At 40.5% G+C, this 12,931-nt stretch overlaps 1 protein-coding gene and 1 long non-coding RNA gene across 25 annotated transcripts in view; both read right to left on the bottom strand.

Moving 5' to 3' along the window:
- The window catches only part of epb41l2 (erythrocyte membrane protein band 4.1 like 2), a 105,314-nt gene that overhangs the window by 67,013 nt on the left and 25,370 nt on the right, over nt 1-12,931 (bottom strand). For all 23 annotated transcript variants that reach the window (XM_039664239.2, XM_039664244.2, XM_039664258.2 and 20 more), the window contains exons 2-3: nt 3,331-3,496; nt 1,061-1,423 (exon numbers count right to left, since the gene is read on the bottom strand). In XM_039664239.2, the coding sequence (XP_039520173.2) occupies nt 1,061-1,423; nt 3,331-3,483 (516 nt within the window). In that variant the 5' untranslated portion in view covers nt 3,484-3,496. The remainder of the gene's footprint in view (nt 1-1,060; nt 1,424-3,330; nt 3,497-12,931) is intronic.
- LOC148974391 (uncharacterized) overlaps nt 3,341-12,931 on the bottom strand; it is a 48,103-nt gene continuing 38,512 nt past the window's right edge. For both annotated transcript variants that reach the window (XR_016145949.1, XR_016145950.1), the window contains exon 5: nt 3,341-3,473. This is a non-coding gene — a long non-coding RNA (uncharacterized LOC148974391). The remainder of the gene's footprint in view (nt 3,474-12,931) is intronic.

The following is a 12,931-nucleotide window of genomic DNA, read 5'->3' as shown; positions in this document are numbered from 1 at the left end:
TAACACTGGATTCCGCGTTAACACTGGATTCCGCGTTAACACAGGATTCCGCGTTAACACAAGATTCCGCGTTAACACAAGATTCCGCGTTAACACAAGATTCCGCGTTAACACTGGATTCCGCGTTAACACTGGATTCCGCGTTAACACTGGATTCCAAGTTAATAGATTCCGCGTTAACACTGGATTCCAAGTTAATAGATTCCGCGTTAACACAAGATTCCTCGTTAACACAAGATTCCGCGTTAACACTGGATTCCAAGTTAATAGATTCCGCGTTAACACTGGATTCCACGTTAACACTGGATTCCAAGTTAATAGATTCCACGTTAACACAAGATTCCGCGTTAACACTGGATTCCAAGTTAATAGATTCCGCGTTAACACTGGATTCCAAGTTAATAGATTCCGCGTTAACACAAGATTCCGCGTTAACACTAGATTCCAAGTTAATAGATTCCGCGTTAACACAAGATTCCGCGTTAACACAAGATTCCAAGTTAATAGATTCCGCGTTAACACAAGATTTCGCGTTAACACAAGATTCCAAGTTAATAGATTCCGCGTTAACACTAGATTCCGCGTTAACACTAGATTCCGCGTTAACACTAGATCACTAGATTCCGCGTTAATTTGCCAATTCCGCCCGCGATTCCGTTATCGCGGAAATCATAAGGCCCTAGCATAGATACAAATGATCTGTTAGCTCGCCTGTGGACAGGGGGTGAGTAGCTGGGACGCTCGCTCTCTGTTGACCGTCTTCATTTCCTTCAGTTTAATTTAATTTTGCTTATTTTACCGTCATCCTTCATCATGCTTCTGTTCTCTTCGATATTACAATAAACCAGGGCCTGAATTTCGTTTTGGAGAAAGGGGGGGGGGGGGCATCCCCCTTAGGTGATTCTTATGGGGGGGGGTTAATTCTGCTTTGAATTTATCAAAGGAGCACTTCATGCCCATCATGAGGATTAATGATTAAAGGATTATATTACAGCACTGTTGATGAAAACGCCAGGAATAAAAGTGGCCCGTGTGTGTATGAGCAGCATGCGTCTCTCACCTGTGTGTCAGCACTGCCGACTGACTTCTCCTCCTCTTTCCCGTTCTCCTCCAGCTGCACTTGCTCGGGCCTGCTCTCCTCCTTCACCTCCTCTGTGTTCTCTGTGTCGGGGGCGGCTCCTGCTGCGTCCGGCTGGTCTTTCGGCTCGCTCTGCTCCTCCTCCTCCTTCAGGCTCAGGCTCTGGGGCTGCTCTGCGCTCTCGGGGGCTTGGTCTTGGATCTGGGACTTCTGTCGTTTAAGCCATGGAGGCAGGAAGCGAGAGATGCCCTTCTCCTTCTTCTGTCCGCTGGTGGCAGGAGGGCTGCTGGGATTGGGAGACGACTCCTCCTTCTGCGGGCTCTCCGGCTCTGCACTCCGGCTCTCCTGCGGGACCGACACAGTCAACACTGAAGACACTGAAGAGCCAAATTAGTTCAGACACTAGTGTCACTATTGCCGCATACTAGGGGATATTTTCCCACTGGTTAATCGATGAGTGTGTGTGTGTGTGTGTGTGTGAACGTCCGAATTCTACTGAATACTACTTCCACGCCTGTGGCACCGTCATGAATGCAGTTAGTTAGTTTCACTTTCAATTTGGTGCCAATTCGGGGTCGGATTGCTTGAATTGTATTGGCTTCATCATTAGCCTATTATTCTTGATGAAAGAACAAATTCGCTTAAATAGGTGCTTTTACATTTCACTTTAACATTACAGTATATATTCCGCCATTATCTTGTCAGTCAGCTCTAGCAATCTACCTCCTGTTGCTGATCTGCGACTCGTTCGGCTCATGATTTATCAACTAGACACGTTAAGTTTTTAATTGTAGCGCCTGTTCTCTAAGTGTACCATGGGTAACGATTCACAAATCACAGTTCGGTTCGATACACTTGAGTCACAGTTCGGTACGTTTTCGATACAGCAAAAAGAAAGAAAAGGCCGAGAAATTTCCTTGATTTCATTTTTTAATTATATTTTTATTAAAACGAACATCATAAAATATGATATTTTTTAACTTTGAGCAATGATGGAGCCATACTTGACTTCTTAGGAGCATATAAATGAAAACCACTCCTTGGACAAAATGAGATGTGATATTGTAGTAGTTATAAACTAGAGCCCGACCAATAAAGGATTTTGAAGGCCGATACAAATATTTTCGGATTTTAAAATCCGATATTCCGATATATCGGCTGATATTTTTTTATTTATTTATTTAAACTGGACATGATGGTCACATTTTGTCCTGCTTATTTGAGTTAAGAGAACTGATGGGGATGTTCTTTTAATTGTTATTCAAGCGATGTATGTCTCGTGACCAACTCAACAAGTGTTGCCAACAGGAACCGTGTAGAGCGCCCTCTGGTGGACAAACTATACAACTCCAACACTCATGACATGGTTTAAGCGTGTTTCGTCCGTTTCTATTTTATTTTGGAAATATTCATTTATCGGCCATTATAACTGCCGATACCGATAGTTTGGAAAATGCCTAATATCGGCCGATAATATCGGTCTGGCTTTATTATAAATACAGGTTTATTTTTAGTTCAGATGAACATTTGAGGGGGACAAACGGTGTTCATAATGTCAAAATAAAACGATGTAATGTTACTTGAAAGTGTTATAGTCTACTATTCCTGCCAAACTCCCACGGCTACAGTGAGTGTTATACAGTAAACCCATGGTGATGTCGCTGATCTGTGGACACTGGATAGCTCATTCATGGCACCGTGTTTCTCCTGGTTTCCACGTCACTGTTTGAGCCGTTAATAACGGAGAAATGTGAACGTTTCTCGCTAGATCTGGCAGCGATGTTATCACTTCAGTGAAGAATTCAAGTGTTTTCTTTACTGGATTTGGCTGTGTAGTGACAGAGCTGATGATTGAGATCGGCTCGCGCTGCATTGGTCCAAACTGATCAACGGTCCGTCAACTACACAATAACGAGTAGCTCAGTTTCGTTCCACTTACATTATATTTGCTATTCGATGTTGGGCAATTTTGTGGTCACGCCAGCGTCTCTTACATTGAGTGCGCTTGCCACACGCAGGCACTTAATGTGTAGACTTAATGTAGACTACACTTAATTGTTAAATAACGAAATGTTGGTCGGCAGGAAAAATGGTCAAATGAACCGTTTAAAAAGGTGTACCGAAAACCATTCAATATGAATACGTGTATCGTTACACCCCTAAAACTATGTGGTTTTATTACAAAAAAAAAAAAAAAATAATCTAAATCAGATCAGTGTGCTGTCGTGTGCACTGAAGGATCTCAACACTACCTCTGGTTGGGCGGCACTGGCCACAGGCTGGGCGTCGCTGTCGGCGGGTTTGTCGGGCTGGTCTGTTTGCACAGGGTCCGTCTGATGCTGAGCTTCAGGAACCTTCTCTGGTTCCTTCTTCACATCTGTCTCTGATCCCACCTCTGTCGTCATCACGCCCGGCACACTGACACACAAGAGTCAACAAGACCGAGGTTAAGAGTCATATCAGGAGCACTCACATCTGCGATCAAGCAGACCCAACTCGTTCCTGACGTCACAGATGAAGATCCACATTTACTCCATAACACCTCAGAAGTGTCCATTTCTGATACGCTATCACACCCTTTCATTTAAAGACAATAAATAAAACATGCATAGCATTTTTTATAAGCTTTAATAAATCAATATATTATTCAAGTATGAATTCAATTGATACGATTTTTTTTCAGTATTAAACCTTAATTAAACCATTAATTTGACAGAATTTAGAAGAAAAAACATTTCTAGGATAAAAATCAAAATGGATTTCACAAGGCCCTAAAAATTATAATTAATGCAAACTGTTAAATGGTTCGCAATGTCATGATTTCGATTGGTCAAGGCATACTGATAAGTAGTAAACCGTTATTAAACAGATTTCCTATGGCCGTTTCTCTGCACTGAGGCACACACACATCTGAATGGACAGTTTTTGAAGGTGCAGCAGCTAAAAAACATGTCTATTATTTCTGAGAGCAGATCTGGTAAAATTAATCAGCTTTACTCGTATCTTTCATCATCATGGGAGGAAGTCTTTTTAGCACAGTGAGTCCGTGATGCCGTGAGACACAGAGAATCACTGACTGAAGATTGAAAAGCATCAAAACGCTCTTTCATGTTATCAGAGCATCAGAACAATGCCTGTATGAGTGAGCCTTCAAACCCCACCATGAGCAAACACACACACACACACACACCAAGCGGAGAGCTTGATGACATCGGCAACAGTCCAATGAGTGAAGAACTCCCATCATGCACATTGTTCAAATCCAGAATTGTGCTGTATTGCTTTCGACTGATATGAGATGTCATCAGGGCTCAAGACCACATTGTCTTACTAGTCCCTCACTGAAAATTTGTAGGAGCACAAGCAGAACATCGACACACACCTTAAATCATCCATGCAATTATTCACTTTGAAATGCTGGAAACAGTTGCGTGAAGCACATGAGTCCTTGAAAAGTGCTTGAATTTAACTCTCAAAAGGTTGTACAAGCCTGAAATGAATCATATAAAAACTTTAACAAATTGTTTCAGCCACAATACCATGGTTACAGTTAGCGATACTATGACCGTTACTATCTACTGATTGGCCGTTGTGTTCACGCGCTCAACATATACGTCTATGATTGGCTGCCATGAACACTTCAAAAACATTTAAACGGACATGTTTGACACTCTTCAACTCTTTATGTCCATCATAAGACTTAAGGCCTGTTCACACCGGGACGAATTTCGCACGCGTTATTCGTCGACGTTTAACGCCTCGTGACTAAACAATGGGCGCCAATGTGAGTGTTCACACCGACGCGAAAAACGCCACGCGTAAAAGCGTCATTTTTAAAAAAAACGCCTCGGGTTCGTTTTTTTGGTTTGACGCGCCGCGTCAAAACCTATCCGACCAACGAGATCGGCGGGTTTGCTCACGTGTCTGGCACTTCTGAAGTTACAGTAAAACACAACTTGAGGGCGCTCAAACACAAAACGGTCTTGCCGAGCACACATACGGCGAAGAAGAGATAAGATAGCTATGGGCAAGATGAATGCTGAGCTGCTGGTCTCGGAGCATAAAGAGCTATAAGATAATATTTATATTAGTATTTCTGTAATAATAATAGTATAGTATAGGGTGACCAACAGTCCTGTTTTCCCGGGACATGTGTAAAACGGTCACTTTGTGCTTTACAGAAATCTGAGTTGAGATGAGAACTGCGCATAGTGTGCTTAGTCTCAGTTAGATTCAACTCTAGACAACTCTCGTCTCTCGTGCATCTGTTCATCCGACAACTAGTGCTATGTTTTTATCTCTGGGCAACATCTCAACTTTGCGTACACATGTCCTGTTTCCACGTCCTGTCCTGACTGTTTTTAAGTGATGAAAATGTCCTGGTTTTCAAACAAAAACTGCTGGGAAAGATCAGTTTTACAGCAAAATATAGATGGGCAAACAAGGTGGACGAGGAAGAAAAACAAGATAAAGAGAATGAAAACTAAAGATATAAATAATAGATTTTGTTAGTTCGTTTTTGTAAGTTTGTGAGAGCTATTTTTTTTTACATTTGGAAGCATTTCGTTTAGTTATTTATTATTTATATATTTATTTTTCTAATACAGAAGACATTTCTATCATTATTTCATTCGTTTTTTTCTATCTGTCATAATTAGTGATGCACCGAAATGAAAATTCTTGGCCGAAACCGAAAACCGAAAAAGAGGAAACCAAGGCCGAAAACCGAAAACCGAAACACCGAAAGAAATTATGCCAATTATCAGTATCATTGCATTTATGGCTATGACTGTGTACAAACGTTACTAAAATCTGGGCATTGCAATTGCATAAATTAATATAAATAAATAAATTACAAATTATGCAAATATTTATTTAGCACAATGCACAGTATAAAATAAAATTCAAACTAAAATGTTTTTGACCCCACTCATGTGTACATTAAATAATAATCTAATGGCCTGCAGAAAGGTTTTAAAATTAAATGTTCTCTCAAAAACAAAGCCGAGTGCAAACTTCTTCTCATCACACCAGCACCCTTTGCACGTCTAAATTAGTTTCTTACATTTTAAAAATGTAGCATACAATAGCATAAAAAGCCTTTTTAAATGAACAATGGTCCATGATTAATACAAATGTACATGAAACTTAACAAAACATGTTTAGTGAATGTAGAAAATATTTAAGAGAGCATTTAGTTCTATACATACATGTTCCCATATATATTTTTTTGTAATGTCACACAAGTAATAATCTCAGGGTTTACTGGGTTTTACATGATTATTTTTGTATTGGTGGTGGTATACTAAAAAATAAACATTGTCATGTGTTTATCTTTCTTCTTCTCACCGATTCCTAATGGTTAGAGGACAGTTACTTGAGTCGTCCCCTGTCGTTTCAAGGAATAGTACAACGGAGAGCGGGTCCAGTAAAACGCCTCGACCGTTTGGAGCGGTGCGCGCGCTGTCTGAGGAGACTTGCGCATACTTTCGCCTGCCTCCGCAGCGCGAGTCTCCACAGTTACTTGACCCGCTCGCATCCGGAGTCGTTGTCATGGCGGCGCGCATTGTTTAGAGCAGATATAGGTGGATAAACCTCCGTCTCCTCGCGGGTTCAGATTCACTGAAATACGTCCGCACCGCAAACATGTTGCTTCAGACAAGCATGTGCAGGTCGCGGTTTCTGTTTGCGTCATCACAACATTTCGGCCGTATTGTTTCGGTGATAAAAGTCTTTCGGCCGAAAACCGAAAATGCACTTTTGGGCCATTTTCGGCCGAAAATTTTCGGTGGCCGAATATTCGGTGCATCCCTAGTCATAATAAAACATGATCACCCTAGTATAGTATTCTATTAGGCCTATTATTTCTGTTTTACATTAAGCGCCATCTAATGTCAGGGAATGAATTTGCATGTTCACTCGGCTCATCGTCAGCGAAAAACGCTTGGGTGTGAACACAAAAAACGCGTTGAAAAACGCTGACGAATAATGCGCGCTGATATTCGTCCCGGTGTGTACGGGCCTTTAAGTTACGAAGATACTCGACAAATGACATTTTGGCTTAATTGTCTGTGTTGATGTTCGTTCAAGCGCGAAAGAGTACTTCTGGCGCGCGGTCTGTGCATGCGCATTATACTGGCGCGCGTCTTTCTCTGAGTCACATTCAGGACATTCACAGGCAGCGCGAAAAATGTGTTCATTTCAAATCGGTAAAATAAAATCTGTAAAATAGATGTAACGAGTGGCACATAACATGGCATTTTATTTTGTTTGAAATTTACGTTAACTTGTCCGGTCTGACAACTAATTTTCTCTTCTACTTGTCCTACAAAAAAAACACACTTGTCCCGGACAAGCGGACAAGCCTTAATGTCGAGCCCTGAACATGTTTGTCCCATCAATGTTATAAAAGCCAAAGTGAGTCCAGAATTTGGACTTAAACAGGGTCTGGACATCTATTATACTACCCAGTACTACGTCTGGGTTTGCTGTGTATTCTTGGGTTTTGCACAATCAATTAATCAGCGAACAGAGGGAGTGGCTGAGAACGATGGTGTTGAGGTGCGCTAGTTTGAGTTGTAGACATGCGTGACGACCTAATGTTAGCGATTGGTTAAGGCAGATCAAGAGTGACTCAGAAAACTGCAACAGAGTACCCGCCCACAAGGAAGTTATCGCTCGTCACTGCCGCATCTAGACTCTACAAATGAAATGTACGAAAGTCTCGTAGGACCAGGCTAGTCCGCCATCCCATTATAAACTATTTTTCTGAGGCTAGTTAACTTATATTCCTGTACTGTGTTGATACTTGAGAGCCACCTTGAGGAGCCATGAACTAATAAAGCTGGGATGGGAGCATGGAAATCTACGTATATAGAGCGCCTTACTTTATTCATTAAAATATCGACATTTGACGCAAGAGTATCGATTCTTGTATGTATCGCATGGAGAAGGACAAGTAAAATTGCCCAAAGGATATTTTGCCCCGCCCCTAGTTATAAGCAACTCAAACTTGCAGCATTTACTACTGATCACTAGGGCTGGGTAATAAATATCGATTTCTCGATATTAATCGATTCTCATTTTTACAAACCGATATCGATTCTTAAATCTCAACAATTGATTAGTCATCCTGTTTCATTTGAATAAATGGATCATTGTATCGCGGCTGCGCGCATCCAAAAAAAAAAAAAAAAAAAAAAAAAAAAAAAAAAAAAATCGCAATAATCTTTGTCCTTTGTTACTATTGATATGAAACAAAGTCTCAATTTTCAAATTACGTCCATTTTCTTTAGAAAGTCAAAAACATAAATAGCGTTTTGTCGCTGTGGCGTGAGATCGCTCTGGAGAAGCAGCAGCGCTGATCTCTCTTCCGGCTTAATAATACCAGTCACAGCGCCAAATAAACATGAATGAGCATCTGAAAGAGTGTTAAAGATAGAGTACAACTTATCGAAATCCGTATCATGTCACATTGATTCACTCAATCAGCGTTTCAACCGTGGAAAGACGTCAGTTAAACAGCTTGTAATCAATGTATCGTCATATTTACCTCAGAAAACCCACATAAACTCGTTAGTCAGCTAGAAAAAATAACTCCAGAGAGGAGCATTTTGCTAAATATATACACCATATTACATATGCATTATAATCTTAATGTTCTTTAATATTTAATGCATATTTGAATAAATCTGGCAAGTTTTTATGACAGCCACCATTTAAATGTTTATATTACATATAATCTTATTATAAAAATAAATAAAAGTGTAATTTAAGTGTTTGTACAGCTACAAAACAGTTCATTATTACCTTCATATTAGGCTAATGAAGCCTATAGGCTACAACTAGACTCCCATAGTTTACAGCATTAGTTAAGAGATTTGATTCCCTTGAGAAAAATGGCCATTTATTGTAACTGATATCCAAAATAATCAATATTGAATCGAATCATAATCGAAATCGAATTGCAAGTTTGTGAATCGAAATCGAATCGAATTGTAAAATTTGTCTCAATACCCAGCCCTACTGATCACAGAGTCGTACGTCACTAACAAGCTGCGCATTAAAAATTTCATAATCGCACTAGCCAAATCCATTTAAGTGTGATTTCATGTCACTTGCGATTAATCGTGCAGCTCTAAGCCCTTGATCAGGGTGGACGTCATATTGAACGCTATGGATGAAAGCGTAGTCCTCTTCGAAAACAGTACAATCCACTGAACACATCGTATTTCAATCCCTCCCAGACGTGTTTTCATTCCTGTCCAAAACTTAATTATGGCGCTGCCCTGACTAAGATCTACTACACACACACACACACACACACACACACGTTCCCTGAAGATCGCACCAGGGCCAATCAAACATGCTGGGAGTTTGAGAGAGCACACAGCTGTTACAACACACACCAGAGACGTCCAGCTGACCCGCGGCCAGGGGAAAACCACTGATGAAAGACAACAGCAAATACGCTGTGAGACAGAGAACGCATGCATGACATCATCATCATCATCATCACGTGTGGGCCATGTCCTCAAACGCACATGTGATGCGTGAACATGAGCATCAGACAGAGATACGACCCTCTGGGTAACCGACCTAGAGTTTGGGCTCAGGAAGACTTGAGTTCATTTGAAAAACACTTCTATTCAGCCTGACGCAGACTTGAGTCTGTGTGTGTGTGTGTGTGTGTGTGTGTCTGTCTGTGTGTCTGTCTGTGTCCATGTGTGTGTGTGTGTGTGTGTGTCTGAGAGTGTATTTGAGTGTGTGTATGCGAGCGTATTTGTGCGAGTGTATTTGGGTTTGTGCGCAAATGTATTTGTGTGTGTCCTTACACACTAATCCCCAAACTGCAATGCTTGCAGATAACAATCAACACAAGCTGTCAAAACTAATCAGGATCAGTATGTCACTCTCAAACACACACACACACACACCACACATATGAGGCCGACAGGTTTGGCCACAATACAGTATATCTCAGTGCAATATAGGGAAGCAAATATATATCACAATACAAAAATGCAAAAGTACAGTATCATTAGGGCCCTATGATTTCAGCGTTCACAGAATTGGCCAATTAACGCGCAATCTAGTGTTAACGCGGAATTTCGTGGAATTTTACATATTTGGTTTGAAATTCTGTTTTTGTGTGGGAGAAGAACGCATGGGGGAAGCTACGGTGGCCGAGAGGTGCAAAACAAATCACAATTATGAAAACAAAAAAACAAGTCAGAAAACACAACGACAAGTCAGACAAAACGGAAAAGGTAGGTATATGTGGCGAATGGAATACTGATCGCTGATTGGACGAGACATCTGTCAATCAAGACATACAGAAAGTACAGCAGACTGCGCCTGCGGCAGAAGAAAGATTGATTCGCATGTGTATGTGTAAATATTAGCTGTCCATTTAGCCGGCTAATTTAGTGATATTATGGAGAACAAAACTTTTCAAATTAAAATCTTCCTACCACTATTAGTAAACGCAACTCCTTTAAGCTTGCGTTCGGTTATCCACTGGACCGCGCTGCCTAGTTCGAAGTAAACTAGTGAAACAACTGAACCCAGCGCTATTTTGTTCTCTATTTGTTCTTACTGACCGAGAAACCGCTTCAGATGATTCAGCGACAGAACAATCCGAACGATCCGAATCGTTTCCGACTGTTATGCACGCGCGTTTGGCCAATTCGTGAAAAGGAGATAGGAATCGAACCAACGAATCATTAATATCGCTGGTTCAGTCGACAGAAATACGGGACACACATATTAACTGCTGAAATATTCGGACTGAAAACGTTTTTCTCAGGTCAGTCGGAGCGCTCGTGGTACACACACAGTGTGTATACAGCTGCACGCGCCACTGCGGCCACGCGCATATCAAACCAAATTTAGCCGTACCACCAGAAAATAGGAGGGGGAGGTTGGAGTGCTCTCGGGCCGCATGGAGATGATTGGCGGGCCGCCAATTGAATAGCCCTAGCCTAGACGATACAGCTAATATTTACACATGCACACGCGAATCGATCTTTCTTCTGCCTGTATGTCTTGATTGACAGATGTCTCGTCCAATCAGCGATCAGTATTCCATTCGCCACATATACCTACCTTTTCCGCTTTGTCTGACTTGGCGTTGTGTTTTCTGACTTGTTAATTTGTTTTCAGATTTGTTTGTGTTTTCTGACTTGTTTTTTTGTTTTTATAATTGTGATTTGTTTTGCACCTCTCGGCCACCGTAGGAAGCAGATCACACACACACAGACACACACACACACAACTGGTCAGTCTATGAGGCGCCGAACTGGACAAAAGCGAAGCGAACTCCGTGAGCGACACTAGGCGAGAGAGAGAAAGTGTGACTATTTAAAATATAAACTAATATCATTCATATTACTGGACAGTTAAAGCTCTTAATTATATTTTGTTATGTCGCATCATGCAGTATTTGTCCTGAAAAGGCTACTGAGTAAATGTCTGTTACCTCAATAAATTTAAAGGATTAGTTCACTTTTAAAAAAAAACTTTTGCTGATAATTTACTCACCCGCATGTCATCCAAGATGTCCATGTCTTTCTTTCTTCAGTCGAAAAGAAATGAAGGTTTTTGATGAAAACATTCCAGGATTTTCTCCATATAATGGACTTACATGGGAACCAAACGGTTCAAGGTCCAAATGAGAGTTTCAGTGCAAACTGTTCAAAGGGTTTTAAACGATTCCAGACGATGAATAAGGGTCTTATCAAGCGAAACGATCGCTCGTTTTATAAATAACAAAGTTTACATTTTATAAGCTCAAACGCTGACCTTGCTCTGTTCTGTAACGCACCCCTGTTCGAACTCGTTCATCAAAATGAAGAAATCTTTTTCCGAGTGATTTGGTTCATTCGGCGAAAGAAACGAACAAATTGATTCGGAAAAAGATTTCTTCATTTTGATGAACGAGTTCGAACAGGAGAGTCACGAACGCGCACCACAGAACAGAGCAAGGCGAGCATTTGAGCTTATAAAACTTAAACTTTGTTATTTATTTATTAAATGAGCGATCGTTTCGCATGATAAGACCCTTATTCATCATCTGGAGTCGTTTAAAGCCCTTTGAACAGTTTGCACTGAAACTGTCTTTTGGACCTTGAACTGTTTGGTTCCCATTGAACTCCATTATATGGAGAAAATCCTGGAATGTTTTCATCAAAAACCTTAATTTCTTTTCGACTGAAGAAAGAAAGACATGGACATCTTGGATGACATGGGGGCGAGTAAATTATCAGCAAAATTTTTTTCAAAAGTGAACTACTCCTTTAAGGTCATTCTTATTTCTATACATTTTATTTATTTTATCATTAACTTCAAAAGCACACTCTTTTTACGACTAAAATAACAGTAACGGGTAAAAAAAAATGAATTCCCAACGAAATTTGGGAAAAAATAAAACTGATTTAATAGGGCCCTATATCATGGATAGTGACAATCTGTATTATATGACTACGTACTTCACCCAAAGTGAAAATTACTGTGTGAGAAAAAATACAAGTTTAGACAAGTTTTAGTGTCAGTACATTAAACGTTAAGTATAACGTTAGATATAATGTATAATAATGCAATGGGGGAATATCTGTGTGTCCTGATAATGCCAAACGTCTGACGTCTAACATTATTTTAAATAAAATAATTCAGTGTTTTCATCTCCAGAATCATGAATATTGTTATTCTGGAGTCTCTCTTGTCCTGTGCTTTGGGTTCCAGCACTGAGTCCTCTTCACACGCACAATCTAACACAAATCTAGCATTTAAATCAACATTTTATCATATGTCTTGGAGTATGGCAGTTATATGGTATTGTGAGTTCAGTGTGGC

This window comes from Pimephales promelas, chromosome 13 (genome assembly GCF_988280905.1).
Source record: "Pimephales promelas chromosome 13, fPimPro1.hap1.1, whole genome shotgun sequence".
Classification (NCBI taxonomy): domain Eukaryota; kingdom Metazoa; phylum Chordata; class Actinopteri; order Cypriniformes; family Leuciscidae; genus Pimephales; species Pimephales promelas.
This window is presented reverse-complemented; position numbering and strand designations above follow the sequence as displayed.